The sequence below is a fragment of the Lampetra planeri genome, chromosome 33 (assembly GCF_965212315.1).
Source record: "Lampetra planeri chromosome 33, kcLamPlan1.2.h2, whole genome shotgun sequence".
Taxonomy (NCBI): domain Eukaryota; kingdom Metazoa; phylum Chordata; class Hyperoartia; order Petromyzontiformes; family Petromyzontidae; genus Lampetra; species Lampetra planeri.
In genome coordinates this window covers 804,439-823,175 of record NC_136139.1, presented here as the reverse complement: position 1 = coordinate 823,175, position 18,737 = coordinate 804,439, and the positions used below count along the sequence as shown (strand labels likewise).

The following is an 18,737-nucleotide window of genomic DNA, read 5'->3' as shown; positions in this document are numbered from 1 at the left end:
GCATGCGAGCGCCCGCCCGAAGCGTCCTCCCCCGACTCCTCCGACTCCTCGGCGGGGGTCCCGGAGGGGGCCCCCTCGTCGTCCGCTTCGCGATCCTCGGCCCCGGCGTTCCCGGCGGCGGCGGCGGCCGCGTGGACGTAACGCGCCCAGCAGCCGGCCGCCGCCACCGCCGCCGCAGCCGCGCCGAGGTGCCGCTGGAACGCGGCCGCTGAGGGGCCGTCGGCGTAAGCGGCCGCCGCGGCGGCCGCAGCTGCGGCCGCCGCGGCGGCACACGCGCCGCAGCCGAACGCGGACGCCGCCGTGCGGTATCCGACCGCGCAATCCGCGTACGAGCGGTACTCGTCGGCGGCCTCGCCGGCGTCGCCGCCCCCGCCGCCGGCTGCCACGGCGCAAGCGGCGCGCTCCTCGCACTCGTGGCCGTGCGCGCGGCCCGTCGACAGCCGTGGCCGCTTGCCGTAGGGCGGCGGCGGCGACGGCGAGAGGGGCGACAGGCCGCAGTGGGTGGCGAGCCACGCCTCGGACGCCGCCGCGTACTGCCGGTGGCCGTGCTCGGACGACGCCGCCGCGGCGGCAGCGGCGGCCGCGGCCGCGGCTGCCGCGGCGATGGTGGCCCGCTGGAGGCCCGGGCAGCAGCTGTCCGTGCTCCACTCACTGCGCAGCTGCAGGTGGATGCGCCGCAGGAGGTTGTTGATGAGCACCGAGCGGCGCAGCAGCAGCTCGGGGTCGTCCATGATGCGCAGCTTCTCCACCGAGAGCTGCAGGATGTGCGTGCGGTCCTCGGGCACCGGGATCCTCTGCGGAGGAGGAGGAGGAAGGGGAGGAGGTCACGCGCACGCGGGCGCCCACGGAGGGTTCGAGCCGTGACAGACTGTCGGGACAAGTCCGGCACGGGGCTGGGTTGCCGGCAACCACGCCCGGTCGCCTTTGTATCCCCAGTGGCCATGTTTACACACCACACCAGATACGCATTTGAGGTTGAACTTACCTAGGGGAAGGCCCAGGACCGGTTCAAATAATCGTCACCGATGTTGGCCGCGAGCGGTAATCGAACTCGGTCAACTGGCTAAACGGGACTATCGGTGTAAACAAACAAAAATGGAAACCAACTCGCGTCGCGTCTGTCCGCCCACGCTGCGTGCACCAGCGAGCGGCATCGTCAGCCGCGTGAGCACTCCGCTCGGCGTGCAGGTGCCGCTGTGGAGGATCCTCACCTGCGAAAGGGCCCTAGTCTGGCTCGACGAGGGCGCTCGCTCGGCGGTGTCGCTCCCAGGGCTGCGCATGGGCGGGTGTCTCCGTGTGCTCGTCATCCGGGAGTCTGCATGTTTTGATCGTTGGCAGCACCAGGGTCATGTCTCTTGGCGCGATCAGGCAGGAGACGCTGCGGGAGCCACGGGGTTCGCGTGTCAAGAACGGCGTGCCAACGACGTCATAGCTCTGCCGGCGTGCGCGGCACACTTCTACCGATTTTCCACTGCACAGCCGAGCCACAGAAGCGGGCATGGCGAGGCAGCCCGGGTGAAGGGAAGAGTCACGACTGATTCAGCCAGGAGTCAAACTCGGGCGTCCGGGTGGATATCGCAGTGTGAAAACTACGGCACGTAAAATTTTTATGTAAAGCTTTCGTGACTGCAGGGATTCATATTATTGGTTCTTTTGGTAAAGTCACGTAGAAGGGAAACAATAAAATAATAAAAATATTAAACAATAAAATGTCCCTTCTACGTGACTTTACCGAAAGAACCAAGAATACGGCACGTTAATTCGTGTACATTTATGGCAAACAAACTGCATTATGATCCCAGTGAGGAACGTGGCATGTATACTGCGCATGCGACTACAAACAATTAGAAACTGCTCAACAAGGGAGATAAATCCTGCCAGTAGCGCATTAGGATGTTTAGGATGTTTTGAATATGAGGCGTTACAGGATAATGGAGTATAAAGTAACCGTACAGCATCGCCAGCACCACGTGTGGTCTCTGGCACGCGACTCGGCAGCGACTCGGCAGCGTGCTCTACTCTGTACTGCCAAACGCTGATCTGAGGCGCAACAGCCCTGGTCGGCCTAATCCCGTGCACACCCAGCATCTAGATCTCAAAGAGTGCCCTTGCCTCCTGAGCAGTCCACCAGCGTTGATGCAAGCGCGCCTGACTGCTGCTGATGAGACCCTGTGTGTCGACACCGGTTCACAAGTGTGCTCGTCTTCAATCAGTGCTGCTGAAGTTAGCCACTCCCAGAATGCTGTGCGGCTGACGAAGTGTTTCAGAAGTAGGAGACGTTTAGCGGATAAAAACATAAAGAATAAATGTTGATTTGTATACGATGAAATGTAAACATTGTAGTGGGGTATGTATACATAGATCACCCTATATATTAAAATAATTACGCGGGGATTACAAATCAGATACAATGGGATTCCACTGCGATCCAGAGTTACCACCGTTTAATCTTTGCCCGCGGCAGACCCAAACTTCAATACCGGGGCAGCGACGCCGGCGACTCGCGCTGCAGTCATCGGACTCGGCAGCGAGTCGGCGCAGCGGACGAGGCAGCGGTAGTCGCGTTCACTGGAACAGTCGCGCCGCAGCGATAGGTCACAACACAAGCAGAGGGGCAGCACAGGACATCTGGCTTGAAGATCGGGCTGTACAGGGCTGCATCAATAGGTTTAGATTGCCACGGAGGTGGTGGTGTTGCTATTCCGCGTGTGTACCCAGGGGAGCCTCACAGAGTCCAAAGACTCTCTGTTATCAGGAGGGTCCTGCCAAGTTTCCACAGTAGGGTGGGGGGGATGTTGCTGCAGGTCATTTTTCAACATCGGAGTGTTTGGCCAACACGAGTGACGTTGTATGTGTGTGTTTAATTTTAGCTATGGGAGGACAGAACAGGGGGAGAAATCGAACAAACTCCGCACAGAAAGGCATCGGAGTCGGAAATCGAACCCCAGGCCCTTTTTGGCGGGTGTCAAAGTGGCGAGAGTGAATCTATGTCAAGCAAGAGTTGCGGGTGGACACTTTCGCACGGTGACGTTGGAGATACCTGAACGGTGGCCGCGATGCCAGACAAGTACCGGGGATGGGTTCGCTGCAATCGCTCAGGTCACGTGCTTGCACTCCGAGATGGATTGTTGCATCGCAGGGCCGTGACAGATGGCGACGATACGGAGCCAGCAAGGGAAACGCGATAATCTCCTACATTACAAAACCCCATCCTCTCTGTCGGATGTGTGAAGCTGCATGTGTTGGAGTTACGGGCTTAATTTCTCTTGGGTCTTTCGGCAGCGGTGACTCGCTAAATTATTTCTGCACCCGGCGCACCACATCCAGTATGCACCTCGCGATGGCCGTGGGCTAGTGGCCCGTGCCCACTTTCCAGTCTGTCAGCGACTTGGAGAGTATCCAGTAAGAACTGAAGCCTTTGCTTTGAGTCATATGAAAGTGGTGGCTAACCGGTAACCAGCCTCCCTGACCTCAGGGTTGTTTGACCTCGGAGTGGCTGACTACTAAGAAAAGGCAGACGAGCTTCCAGCAGGGCTGACAGAGCGCACCTAATGGTGGTGGAGCCGCGGGTCATGACAGCATGGATTTGCTAATGAGAGTAGCGACTGCTTTGTGCATTGCCAGCCACCGACGACTGCTCAGTGACGAGTGTTCCAATAAGATTATAAATGGTGAAACATGTTTTAGTGCTGATGGAAGTGTTGTTCGCAGGTGTGGTCAGCTAATGATGGTGTGACGTAGGCAGGGTTTTTTTCAGATCGTTTGCAGGTTAGTATGCTACCTCGCCGTTGGGAAAAGGCAGAATTTGATTTGCATCTCTTAATGTTGCCCATTCGATTGGTCCCTTGTGCACAGATAAACCATGCTCGAGTGTGCGTGTTTGTTTATTTATATTATCCTGATATTCATGAATAGGGAAACCACGTTTATATCGCAGGCAGATAATGCAACGTGGTCAAAGCCTCCTAATTTACTCACCGCCCTCAAGCAAACCGTAAGCGCCCACGCTACTCACGTGCGTGGTAAAGACGAGACGACGACCTCGTTTATGACCGAAAATCATCAACCGCGCTTAGCCAAAATAGCGATGCAGCAGCCCTCGGTGGGAATCTCCAGGAGAGAGCGAGCGAGCGAGAGAGCGGATTCCAACAAAGAGCTTCGGTTGTTTTGCACATGCGACACCATCAAGCACCTTCAAAGCAAACTGTCTTCCCTCCCGCCTTGCCTGGGTATTATATACCACGCGAGCATACCAATGAGGTCATTATAAACACTCGCTGTGTGGGTGCGAGAGAGGCGCGGAGCTGCCTGCCAAGCTGCACTATCGCCAGCTGCAGTTTTTTTTATAAATAAATTCGCACCACACATCTCAGCCGGTGCAAGAAGACAACAACAACTGTGCGCGGGCGGGTGCTTGTGTGTGGATTTGACTTGTACGCATTGAGCCAGCCTTCTTCATCGTGAGAGCGAGGCAGTCTTCTTCATCGTGAGAGCGAGGCAGCCTTCTTCATCGTGAGAGCGAGGCAGCCTTCTTCATCATGAGAGCGAGGCAGTCTTCTTCATCGTGAGGGCGAGACAGCCTTCTTCGTCGTGAGAGCGAGGCAGCCTTCTTCATCATGAGAGCGAGGCAGTCTTCTTCATCGTGAGGGCGAGGCAGCCTTCTTCATCATGAGAGCGAGCCAGTCTTCTTCATCGTGATGGCGAGACGGCCTTCTTCATCGTGAGAGCGAGGCAGCCTTCTTCATCATGAGAGCGAGGCAGTCTTCTTCATCGTGAGGGCGAGGCAGCCTTCTTCATCATGAGAGCGAGCCAGTCTTCTTCATCGTGATGGCGAGACAGCCTTCTTCATCGTGAGGGCGAGCCAGTCGGAGCCATTCCCTGTACACCTTGGGGTGCGACAGGGATGTCCACTGGCTTTTACGTTATTTTAGATTGATTTCGACCACGTAGTTCGTGAAGCCTTCAATAGCTGCACGGGAGGAATTTCCATCTGGTACAGATACAATGGGAGGCTGATCGATGCCCGGGTGCGGTCAAGGGATGGCTCCCTATTGCTCAACCACGTTATGTATGCCGATGATCTGGTGAATGCTGCTCACTCAGAGGAGGAGTTGGAGGCGCTGCTGCTGAACCTGGAGCTTGCCACTAAGAGGTGGGGCCTTACCATCAGCCCCACCAAAACTAAACACCTGCCTGGGTATTTTGTACCATCGGACACTCCATCCCCACAACTCCCAATTGGTGATAGGGCAGTTGTGGAGAGAGTGGAGAGTTTCCCATACCTGGACAGTGTGCTCATGACCGGCTCCGGTTTAACAGCAGAGGTCTCACTCCGAATCAGTAGAGCGGCATTATCTTTTCATCGGTTGCGTAACGCTGTGTGGAAGCTACCTGGTCTGTCGCTCCGCACGAAGCTTCAGGTATTCTCGGCCACGGTCATTCCCTCCCTTCTCTACGCTTGAGAAACGTGGACCCCCCTAATGGAACATCTTCGCCGGTTAGAAACATTTAGGCTGGCCTGCCTACGATCCATCCTGGGTTTAACCAGGCTGGATTGTGTGACGAGCTCAGAAATCCTTGAAAGATCTGGGCAAAGTCCCATCGGTGAGCTCCTCCGGCAAGAAAGGCTGCGTTGGCTGAGTCATGTAGCCCGCATGTACAGCCACCGCATGCCCAAACAGCTATTGTTCGGCCGGATTGAGGGGGCTAAACGGGCGCGGCACGGGCTAGAGAAGAGATGGAGTGATGTGGTACAGGAGGACGTGGAGCTGAGTGGACTTGCCGATGACTGGTACCAGCGGTGTCAAGATCGGCCTCAGTGGAGGAGGATCGTGAAATACGCCGCTGGGCAGTTGGAGGCAGTCGCCCTCCAACAACAATGGAGGGCGGAGGAGCGACGCTCACAACAACGAGCGGAGCGCCGGGTGGCTAAAGCACAGCAAGTTGGCACAGTAGGGGGCACAGGTAGTGCATCAGCCAGTCATCTCGGTCATCTCAGTCAGTTGACCCGTGGCACCTGGTTCTGCCCCGTGACCTCCTGCCAGCGGGCGTTCGACACTTCACGTGGCCTCAAGGTGCACATGGCCTGGCACAAGCGTCGTGGTGACGTCACCGCCTGAGAGTGTGTGTGTGAGTGTGTGTGTAAGTGTGCGCGCAGGCAGCATTTCCGTGTGCGTGTCCCTCGCGATGTAGGTGAGCGCGCGTTGTGACCGGGACGACGCTTGTCGTGGTGCCGCGCACGGCAGCAGCAGCGGCAGCAGCAGTGTCACGCCGCCCCCCACCACCCCCAGCACCATCACACCTCCCTCCCCTACCACCACCAATGACCCCCCGTACAGCCTGAACAGACTGTTGGGGCAAGTGCTGTTAGCGAGCGGCCGTGGCACACGAGGGGGTGGGTCGCCTTTGTCTCCCCCAGTGGCGATGTTTACAAACCGCTTCGAGTACTCGATTGAGGCTGAGCCGACCTACGATCGGTTCAGATAATCGCCACCGGTGTTGGCCGTGAGCGGGAATCGAACCCAAGTCGCCGGGTTCGTAGCACTGACCGCTACACCGCCGCTCCCCTACCACCGTCACCGTCACCACAGCACGCTGGGAGGAAGCGCGCTGAACTGGAATGTTTCATCACAAACAGCCGCATGGCCGCAAATGCGTCACGCCGCTCGCTCGCCTGAAGGGCGCTCCTCGACTCCAGAGACGCCTCGCAGCGTGCACGAGGGCGCCGTCTCTCGTGAAACACGCCTGGGCCCCCCCCCCTCCGATACCCCCCCCCCCCCTCCGATACCCCCCCCCCCCTCCGATACCCCCCCCCTCCGATACCCCCCCCCCTCCGATACCCCCCCCTCCGATACCCCCCCCTCCGATACCCCCCCCTCCGATACCCCCCCCTCCGATACCCCCCCTCCGATACCCCCCCCCCTCCGATACCCCCCCCCTCCGATACCCCCCCCTCCGATACCCCCCCCCTCCGATACCCCCCCCCTCCGATACCCCCCCCCCTCCGATACCCCCCCCCTCCGATACCCCCCCCCTCCGATACCCCCCCCCTCCGATACCCCCCCCCTCCGATACCCCCCCCCTCCGATACCCCCCCCCCTCCGATACCCCCCCCTCCGATACCCCCCCCCCTCCGATACCCCCCCCCCTCCGATACCCCCCCTCCGATACCCCCCCCCTCCGATACCCCCCCCCCCCTCCGATACCCCCCCCCTCCGATACCCCCCCCCCTCCGATACCCCCCCCTCCGATACCCTCTCCGATACCCCCCCCCCTCCGATACCCCCCCCCCTCCGATACCCACCCCCGTGGTGGTGGTGAGCGTGGTGGTGAGGGTGGTGGTGGTGGTGAGCGTGGTGGTGGTGGTGAGGGTGGTGGTGGTGAGCGTGGTGGTGGTGGTGAGGGTGGTGGTGGTGGTGAGCGTGGTGGTGGTGGTGAGGGTGGTGGTGGTGGTGAGCGTGGTGGTGGTGGTGGTGAGGGTGGTGGTGGTGGTGGTGAGCGTGGTGGTGGTGAGGGTGGTGGTGGTGGTGGTGAGCGTGGTGGTGGTGGTGAGGGTGGTGGTGGTGGTGAGCGTGGTGGTGGTGGTGAGGGTGGTGGTGGTGGTGGTGAGCGTGGTGGTGGTGGTGGTGAGGGTGGTGGTGGTGGTGGTGAGCGTGGTGGTGGTGAGGGTGGTGGTGGTGGTGGTGAGCGTGGTGGTGGTGGTGAGCGTGGTGGTGGTGGTGAGCGTGGTGGTGGTGGTGAGCGTGGTGGTGGTGGTGGTGAGCGTGGTGGTGGTGGTGGTGAGCGTGGTGGTGGTGGTGGTGAGCGTGGTGGTGGTGGTGAGGGTGGTGGTGGTGAGCGTGGTGGTGGTGGTGAGGGTGGTGGTGGTGGTGAGGGTGGTGGTGGTGGTGAGCGTGGTGGTGGTGGTGAGGGTGGTGGTGGTGGTGAGCGTGGTGGTGGTGGTGGTGAGCGTGGTGGTGGTGGTGAGGGTGGTGGTGGTGGTGAGCGTGGTGGTGGTGGTGGTGAGCGTGGTGGTGGTGAGGGTGGTGGTGGTGAGCGTGGTGGTGGTGGTGGTGGTGAGCGTGGTGGTGGTGGTGGTGAGCGTGGTGGTGGTGGTGAGCGTGGTGGTGGTGGTGAGGGTGGTGGTGGTGGTGAGGGTGGTGGTGGTGGTGGTGGTGAGCGTGGTGGTGGTGGTGAGCGTGGTGGTGGTGGTGGTGGTGAGCGTGGTGGTGGTGGTGAGGGTGGTGGTGGTGGTGGTGAGCGTGGTGGTGGTGGTGGTGAGCGTGGTGGTGGTGAGGGTGAGCACGAGCAAGGAATGGCTCCAAATCCAAACCATTTCCCATTCCAGAGGCCAAACTTTCCCCAAACCGAGACGTCTCGGTCTTGCTGCCCAGCTCCTTGCCCACCGCGCTGAAGTAAACACCTGCACAAGACGGGATTCGGTGAACAACACTTTGGTTGTTAGTGGGGGCGCGGGAGCAGGATGCGAGGTCGTGGCGTGCGAGTTGGAGGCGGGGGCGAGAGATCGAGGGCGGTGTCGGTGGGGGGCCTTGCAGGCCGTGCCAACTGCTAACACGCGCCCTGCCCTATCAGAGTCAGAATGTGTATGTAGACTGGAGGAATCCGATGAGCTATGAGGCTCTTTTTTCACAGATCGCGCCCTGCAGGCGACAACGATCGGGGCTGAAGAAGAGCGCGCACCTGCGCGCTCTCTAGAATCACATTCAGTGCGGCAGTGCCTGGGCTGGCGTGAACGCAGCACCTTGTCTGGGCCACTCCTGATCACGCTCCACTCACTTCCTCTGCCTGCGAGCCCCGTGACGACTCACACCCCGTGATGCCGTGACGACGACGCTGAACAGGAGGGCGTCGCTACAACCTGGCCACGTGGAATGTCCGAACGCTGTCGGAAGCTGGGCTTTGTGCTGCCTGGACCTCAGCAGTCGAGGAGGTCTGGGGGCCTGGGTCGGGCACCTGCTACTGCAAGTTGTGGACAGTCCTCTTCTACTCAGGGCAGGACAACATCAAACCACACGGAGTGTATCTCAGGAATAAAATACCGGAGGGGGCCTGAGAGCATGGCAGAGAGGCGTGGGAGGCTGTGGATCACGAGCTGTGTAAACTCCCTGTCAACACGAGGCGAGCAACAGTGGTGGTGGTGGCGGCGGCAGTGGTTGCCTATACGCCCCCACAGAAGATGAACATTAATGTCGGGACGCCTGCAAGGCGAATGAGTCACACACTTTCCATGACCCCATCTCACAAGTGTTGGCCCTCAAGCGGCCGCTTGGGATAGTCATCTAATTAAGGTACTCATGAGCCTGAGTGAGTCATGAAGCTAGCAATTGGGCAGGAGTGATTGGAAGATGTGGGCTAGATCTGCTAAATAATAATGGAGGAGGCTGTTATAAAATTGTGCAGGCTATGGCTGCGTATTCCCCATTACATTGTATCGTCACTTGTGCATTCCATACAACATATTGGGGTCATGCTAGCTTCAAGTAAACATATCCGCTGGACTGTGTAATGATAGGACAACGAATGTGAATCCATATCCTTGACACCAACACCTCCCATACAGCTGGTCGGTCTACTGACCATTGGCTCGTCATCTTCATGTGACCGTCATTCTTCTATCGGCAACGTTGTTGGCATTCACCAAGGAACCTCCTCCTAACCGACAATAGCCCTGATATCAGCGAGCTATTAACATTTGGCAGTGAGAATTGAATCATCACTTGCAGCTGGGATGGTTTATCAAAACATCCGATATCGATTATAGACATTGGTCTCTCATGAATTCGGCCAATCAAATCCGGGGAGCTCAGCAGGGTCGAGTGGATACTTTTAGGACGGGCGACCAACACACACGAGTACACCATCTTGGGGCTGCCAGGCCGAGTTGCCGACACAAATGGGCAGTGCAAAGGCGAGCGTTGTACCGTACTTCGGTGTTATTCGCCTCCATCAACCGGTACTGATCGGTGATGAGGACGCACGGCGTGGGGATGCTGTCATCCAGCAGCGAGTTGACAAAGAGAGCCGCGCTCGTACACACGAAGGTTCACCCTCGCTAGGGCTCATCAGCGTGGCCTACCTACCGGTACTGACACTGCATTGGATAGCTCAGTCTCATTAGGGCAAGGAGACTCACATCTAGACCGTGGGGTGTCTGCAAGTTACAGCAATATAATATAACAGTCATGGATCGCCTGCTAGCTCAGCACGGGAGATGTACAAGACGTCGTGAAAAGTGACGTTGCATTCGCTGATATGCAGAATGGACAGAGAATCGCTCAACCTGTGCATTTATCAATTGTGCATAACGTATGCTTCCGTCACGCATACGCCTACACACAATTATAGACAAATCCACAAACACATTTGCATGACCGAGAAATGCACCAGCATCTCAAGACCCCTTCCAGAATGCACGATAGAGACAAAGCGACCTCAAATTCATCTTCAATAAATCCAGCAGCTTTGTAATCAAGGTTTAAAAATAACATTCAATGTCACCCTTAAAGAAGCGTACTATCAAACGTGTGTGTGGAGCTACATTAACGATGATGATTGATGATGATGATGATGATTGATGATGATGATTGATGATGATGATGATTGATGATGATGATGATTGATGATGATGATGATGATGATGCTGCAGTGTAGACCCGCAGAGCTGCACGGTCGGTGTCTGCGTCCCCTTTCGCCGCTCCTCCATCGTTCATCCGACGCGCGACGGTGAAGGAGCCAGCGTCGTCAAAGAAGTCTGCAGCTCCGCGTGACGGAGTGACCCTTCTTCCCGTGCGCCCCGCCGGGCCCCATCCATCACACAACACGCGCGCGCATCTCTGATTTACAGCCTTCTTTTCATTTCAATCCCCCCCCACCACCCAGAAGAGTGGGCAATCAGCACCGCGTGTGAATCCGCTCAAGGTATACCAACGCGGCCGCCATTCGCCCCCGAGTGACGGCGACGCCACCACGGCGCCTGTGCCAGGCCAGGTGCACTTTGAGAACCGCGACGGGAGGTTACGGGACAGACCCAGCAGGTGCCATGGGCTGGCTGACTGAGATGACTGCGAGATGCAGCTGTACCCCCCCCCCACCAGCAGGAGTAAAACCCACAGAATCGATTTTTCCTGAAAACTATTGTCGCATAAATTGTCCGAAAAGCCCCCAGGCCACTCGGCACGAGCGACACCACAGGCCACTCGGCACGAGCGACACCACAGGCCACTCGGGTCGGTCGTCGGCAGCGTGGCCGAATGTTCCCCACGAGGCGACTCCTGAAGCCGTCACCGCGGGCTCACCACCAACCTCGACACGACCGCGGCATGAATGCTGCTGATCAACTCCCCGCTGTTCGAAAGCAGAGGCAGAGTGTCGTGAACGCAAACGATGACGTCGTGAACTGTGACGTCGTGAACTGTGACGTCACAGCTCGGAGTGGTTTGTGTTAACGTCACAGCTGTGAGCTCAGCTGCTGAAGCTGTTTCTTCGACCTTCGAAATGTGAAATACAACAACCGGGCATCTCCATCTGCGCCACGTGCCTGGATAATTACTAACGCGATGAATGGACCTGCTTTGGTTTTACAGGATGTCCGCATATATCATCGCTGCATACACACACTGGTCCATAGCACTGCTATGAAACGTCCTGTACCATGGCAGAGAGATGGAAGCCTGTGACACGTGGTCTATCATGTTGTTGTTGTTGTTCACGAGTGGTGTTTTGTGACGTCTGCTCGTGCACATCATCTCTTAGCAGTGTCTCACCACGAGCATTCACTTTCACCAATATCACTACCCCACACAACAACATATATACATAATTGCGTTAATCAAAAGGACGACGGTTCGGGCAATGGGTTCTTCTTCATGGCTGGATAGAGAACCCAGAGGGGATTGAGTACAAATCACAAAATAACAAAACCACGCAGACGCCTCGCTCGGAGCCGCGGGACACGGAGCAGTAAAATGTCTGCAAGGCTGCTGCTGCTGCTGCGCTAAAGGGCGGCACGGGAACAATGGAGTGCTTGTGTCCATGCCAAGGTATGCTGGCCCCGAGGGGGCGGTGTGCGAAGGAGGGGGGGGGGGACAAGAGGGGGGGGGGGGCAGTGGGTGTTCCGGGGCTGGTACCGATCGAGTCGGATTGATCGGAGCGCATTATGTAGGATATGGCTGGAGCAGGAGAGTCGCTGCGGGATTGTTCTCTCTCGCGCCCACGAGCGGAGGGCTCGACTCTCTTCCCGTACGGGGAGGGTGGCTCGCGACTCGTCCCGTCTCGACAGGCGGCCTTCGCCTTAAAAGGAAGCAAGCGAGCGAGCGAGCCAGACACAAAAGTGACCGCCTTCACAACATCTGGCCGCTTACGCGGCGATGTGAGCGCTTGGGGCATGCCCTGCCCCGTGTGTACGCACACACTCACATACACTCACACACACACACTCGCACACACACCCACACACTCTCACACACACACACTCGCACAGTGCTGGCCGTCCTCCATACAGCACTCACGACACGGGGCTCAAATCAAGCCAGATGGCAGAAGCCGGTTTTCAAATCGAGACGGCGCATTCACCGCTCACTTCGCCTTCACAGACGTGCCCCCCCCCCACCCACCCCTCAAGGGCGCGTCCTAGCCAGTGACCCCGGCTCGGGAGTTCAACTTCCACGAGACACTCCACTGCCGAGTGAGACACTCCACGAGACACTCCACTGCCGAGTGAGACAACCCACGAGACACTCCACTACCGTGTGAGACACTCCACGAGACACTCCACTGCCGAGTGAGACAACCCACGAGACACTCCACTGCCGAGTGAGACAACCCACGAGACACTCCACTGCCGAGTGAGACAAGCCACGAGACACTCCACTGCCGTGTGAGACACTCCACGAGACACTCCACTGCCGAGTGAGACAACCCACGAGACACTCCACTGCCGAGTGACACAACCCACGAGACACTCCACTGCCGAGTGAGACACTCCACGAGACACTCCACTGCCGAATGAGACAAGCCACGAGAACCTCCACTGCCGAGTGAGACAACCCACGAGACACTCCACTGCCGAGTGAGACAACCCACGAGACACTCCACGAGACACTCCACTGCCGAGTGAGACAAGCTACGTGACACTCCACTGCCGAGTGAGACAAGCCACGAGACACTCCACTGCCGTGTGAGACACTCCACGAGATACTCCACTGCCGAGTGAGACACTCCACTGCCGAGTGAGACACTCCACGAGACACTCCACTGCCGAGTGAGACACTCCACGAGACACTCCACTGCCGAGTGAGACAACCCACGAGACACTCCACTGCCGAGTGAGACACTCCACGTGACATTCTACTGCCGAGTGAGACAACCCACGAGACACTCAACTGCCGAGTGAGACAACCCACGAGACACTCCACTGCCGAGTGAGACACTCCACGAGACACTCCACTGTCGAGTGAGACAACCCACGAGACACTCCACTGCCGAGTGAGACAAGCCACGAGACACTCCACTGCCGTGTGAGACACTCCACGAGACACTCCACTGCCGAGTGAGACACTCCACGAGACACTCCACTGCCGAGTGAGACAAGCCACGAGACACTCCACTGCCGAGTGAGACAAGCCACGAGACACTCCACTGCCGTGTGAGACACTCCACGAGACACTCCACTGCCGAGTGAGACAACCCACGAGACACTCCACTGCCGAGTGAGACAACCCACGAGACACTCCACTGCCGAGTGAGACACTCCACGAGACACTCCACTGCCGAGTGAGACACTCCACGAGACACTCCACTGCCGTGTGAGACAACCCACGAGACACTCCACTGCCGAGTGAGACATTCCACGAGACACTCCACTGCCGAGTGAGACACTCCACGAGACACTCCACTGCCGAGTGAGACAACCCACGAGACACTCCACTGCCGAGTGAGACACTCCACGAGACACTCCACTGCCGAGTGAGACACTCCACGAGACACTCCACTGCCGTGTGAGACAACCCACGAGACACTCCACTGCCGAGTGAGACAACCCACGAGACACTCCACTGCCGAGTGAGACACTCCACGAGACACTCCACTGCCGTGTGAGACAACCCACGAGACACTCCACTGCCGAGTGAGACACCCCACGAGACACTCCACTGCCGAGTGAGACAACCCACGAGACACTCCACTGCCGAGTGAGACACTCCACGAGACACTCCACTGCCGAGTGAGACAACCCACGAGACACTCCACTGCCGAGTGAGACAACCCACGAGACACTCCACTGCCGAGTGAGACAACCCACGAGACACTCCACTGCCGAGTGAGACAACCCACGAGACACTCCACTGCCGAGTGAGACAACCCACGAGACACTCCACTGCCGAGTGAGACACTCCACGAGACACTCCACTGCCGTGTGAGACAACCCACGAGACACTCCACTGCCGAGTGAGACACTCCACGAGACACTCCACTGCCGAGTGAGACAACCCACGAGACACTCCACTGCCGAGTGAGACACTCCACGAGACACTCCACTGCCGAGTGAGACAACCCACGAGACACTCCACTGCCGAGTGAGACACTCCACGAGACACTCCACTGCCGTGTGAGACACTCCACGAGACACTCCACTGCCGAGTGAGACAACCCACGAGACACTCCACTGCCGTGTGAGACACTCCACGAGACACTCCACTGCCGAGTGAGACAACCCACGAGACACTCCACTGCCGAGTGAGACACTCCACGAGACACTCCACTGCCGAGTGAGACACTCCACGAGACACTCCACTGCCGTGTGAGACAACCCACGAGACACTCCACTGCCGAGTGAGACATTCCACGAGACACTCCACTGCCGAGTGAAACAACCCACGAGACACTCCACTGCCGAGTGAGACACTCCACGAGACACTCCACTGCCGAGTGAGACAACCCACGAGACACTCCACTGCCGAGTGAGACACTCCACGAGACACTCCACTGCCGAGTGAGACACTCCACGAGACACTCCACTGCCGTGTGAGACAACCCACGAGACACTCCACTGCCGAGTGAGACACTCCACGAGACACTCCACTGCCGAGTGAGACACTCCACGAGACACTCCACTGCCGAGTGAGACAACCCACGAGACACTCCACTGCCGAGTGAGACACTCCACGAGACACTCCACTGCCGAGTGAGACACTCCACGAGACACTCCACTGCCGTGTGAGACAACCCACGAGACACTCCACTGCCGAGTGAGACACTCCACGAGACACTCCACTGCCGAGTGAGACACTCCACGAGACACTCCACTGCCGAGTGAGACACTCCACGAGACACGAATCCGCGTTATTCGCCGTTTCAATTGCGTTCGACAAGCACCGTCTCAGACGCGCACACGCACGAACACACAAACGCACACACACACGCGCATGAACACACACGCGCACGAACACACACGCGCACCAACACACACACGCACCAACACACACACGCACCAACACACACACGCACCAACACACACACGCACCAACACACACACGCACCAACACACACACGCACCAACACACACACGCACCAACACACACACGCACCAACACACACACGCACCAACACACACACGCACGAACACACACACACACGCACACACGCGCCGAATACATATGCAGCACGTCGCATGCATCCAATCCGCCCGTCGGGGAATAGCCACGGAGCCGCGGGGTGGGGGGGATGGTGGTGGGGGGGATGGGGGGATTGGAATGGGGGGGAGAATGCCGTGGCCTGCGCAAGTTGGCCATTGTCATTAACATCGCTTTAACCCGATACCGCCAGCGTCGATCAATTTCATTAGGCCGCCTAATGGGTGGTGCAGCTCACTCACCGCCCGCTGTGGAGGAGGAGGAGGAGGCAGGAGGATCCGTGGCCGAGCTGGCGGGCCGGGAGGCGAGGCGGCGAGGGGCTGCTGCTCCGCGCGCTGCCCGGACCGCTGCCGCTGCCGCCGCCGCTGCCGCCGCTGCCGCCGGGCTGTGGTCCGGGCTGAGATTCGCGCTGTGATCCGGGCGAGCTCCACCGCCCCCGGCTCCACGCGTGGCCACGCGCATCACCAGAGCGCCGGGGACTGCTGATCCTGATCCTCCTGCTGCTGCTGCTGCCGCCTTAGCAGCGGGGCAGCGCAGCCGCCACCACCACCACCACCAACAACAACAACCCAACAGCATGCGTCAACCAAACGCGGGGGGGGGGCCCAAAAAGCGTTAAAATTATATAACGAGCGACGTTTCGGCCAATGGCCCCTCCCGCGTAGCGGAGGGATCAGAGAGGCCGCGTGATATCAATCTGCAGCGCGCACCGGACGAGCGGCCCATTGCCTGTGCCCGTGCGAGTGGCAATGGGTGAATGAGGAGGGCACGGCGCTCCTCGCGCTGGCGAGGGGGTCTGTGCGGCTCGGGGAGGGGAGCGGTGGGGCGAGGGAGAAGCGGCGCGGTGCGGCCAGGATGAGCATCCATCACGACCCCATACACTCACACACACCTACACACACACACCTACACTCACACACACACCTACACACACACACCTACACACACACACACACCTACACACACACCTACACTCACACACACACCTACACACACACACCTACACACACACCTACACACACACACACACCTACACACACACACCTACACACACACCTACACACACACCTACACTCACACACACACCTACACACACACACCTACACACACACCTACACACACACCTACACTCACACACACACCTACACACACACACACCTACACACACACACACGCACCCTATACACACACCTACACACACCTACACACACCTACACTCACACACACACCTACACACACACACCTACACACACACACCCCTACACACACCTACACACACGCACCCTATACACACGCCTACACACACCTACACGCACCTACACGCACCTACACGCACCTACACACCCCTACACACACCTACACTCACACACACACCTACACACACACACCTACACACACACACCTACACACACACCTACACTCACACACACACCTACACACACACACCTACACACACACACCCCTACACACACCTACACACACGCACCCTATACACACGCCTACACACACCTACACGCACCTACACGCACCTACACACACCTACACACACGGACCTACACACACCTACACACACACACCTACACTCACACACACACCTACACACGCTCACACCGACAGACACACACCTACACACACCTACACACACCTGCACACGACTCCATATACACAACTACACACACACAGCCAGACACACCCCGACCACAAAGCCATATACATCCAGGCAGTAGATCTGCACAAAACCACACGCGACGTTCAATACACATCTCACACACCCCCACGCAGTACACACCCAGCCCATTCACCCACCTCACTCGCTGCCCTCCTTCCCCCCCCCGCCCTCCCCTCCCCGCACCCCCCCCGCCCTCCCCTCCCCGCACCCCCCCGCCCGCCCTCCTTCCCCCCCCCGCCCGCCCCCTTTCCCCCCCCGCCCCCCCCCCGCCCGCCCCCTTTCCCCCCCCCGCCCGCCCTCCTTCCTCGCCCTCCCCTCCTCCCTCCCCCCTCTCCCTCCCCTCCTCCCTCCCCCCTCTCCCCCTATTCCTCTCTCCCCCCCCTCCCCCTCCTGCCCTCCTCCCTCGTCCTCCGCCAGCCCCGGGTCGCTCCGGGCAGCCCGGGGCCTCCACTTACCCTCGCTTCCATCGCGGTGACTTCATGGTCTCTTCTCCACCATGACTCGTCTCTTCTCCTGTTGTACACGACTTCTGCAGATTTTACTTTACTCTAAAACTCACTTAGAGATCACGCACGCGTGCGTGTGTGTGTGTTTGTCCGACTGCTCAGCAATAAAAGTAATTCCTCGAACAGAGTCGTTCCTCCTCCCCCGTCGCTCCTCCTCCCCCGTCGCTAATCCTTCACTGCGTGCCCTCTCCGCTGTTGTACATCTACCGGGGAGATCGCTGACCGGCCCGGGGCAAAGTCGTTCATTCCTTCATTCATTCGTTCGTTCGTCGCAGGCGGGGAGGGACGCTCCCCCGGGTCCCGGGGAGAGGCGGCGATGCCGAGTGAGCGGGATGATGAAGCGATGCAGATGAGGCGGAGCGGGGGGGGGGGAGCGGGGGGGGAGGTGGCCGCGGGGTAGGGGGAGGCCGGGGGTGGAGGGGGGTCGCGGGGGGGGAGGGGGTCGCGGGGGGGAGGGGGTCGCGGGGGGGAGGGGGGGCCGCGGGGGGAGGGGGACGCGGGGGGGGGGAGGGGGTCGCGGGGGGGGGGGGGGGACGCGGGGGGGGGAGGGGACGCGAGGGGGGGGGACGCGGGGGGGGGCGCGCGTCACTGAGTGGCGGTGTCCGGGGTGTGGTGGCTCGGCTCTCTCGTGCCGGGCCCGCGTGTTGCGGAGCAGCGAGTTTACGGGACTGAGGGAGATGGGGTTGGAGGACGCTGTGGCGTGTGCGAGCCTCTTATTGGAGCCCACGCGAAGACCACGGCGGGGGGGGGGGGTTAAAGCTTCGCCAAGCTGTGTTCCACTTTGTGAATGAATGAACGCGCTCATTATACAAATTATGAAGGCCTTTAAATTATCCCTTTCCTAATCTACTTGTCCGCAAGCAAGGATTAGCTCGCAGGAGAGGCCGCGGACTGACCCGCAATAATAATAATTATTATTAATAAAATGTCGGGGTT

At 59.0% G+C, this 18,737-nt stretch overlaps 1 protein-coding gene across 1 annotated transcript; it reads right to left on the bottom strand.

The window, feature by feature from the left end:
- Positions 1-2,444: 2,444 nt before the first annotated feature.
- LOC144729824 (uncharacterized) lies at positions 2,445-16,088 on the bottom strand. Its single transcript, XM_078610339.1, has 4 exons — positions 15,869-16,088; positions 9,039-9,048; positions 7,304-8,401; positions 2,445-2,568 (listed from the first exon to the last, which is right to left on the bottom strand). The coding sequence occupies exons 1-4, from the start codon at positions 16,086-16,088 to the stop codon at positions 2,445-2,447; spliced, it is 1,452 nt and encodes a 483-aa protein (XP_078466465.1).
- Between the last annotated feature and the right edge of the window lie 2,649 nt (positions 16,089-18,737).

Excerpts from the sequence above, each read along its gene's own strand:
- LOC144729824 (XM_078610339.1), bottom strand. The coding sequence starts at position 16,088 with ATGCGCGTGGCCACGCGTGGAGCCGGGGGCGGTGGAGCTCGCCCGGAT. Across the intron at positions 2,569-7,303 it reads CGCTCACCACCACCACGGGG|TGAACGCGACTACCGCTGCC; the intron begins GTGGGTATCGGA and ends CGACTGTTCCAG.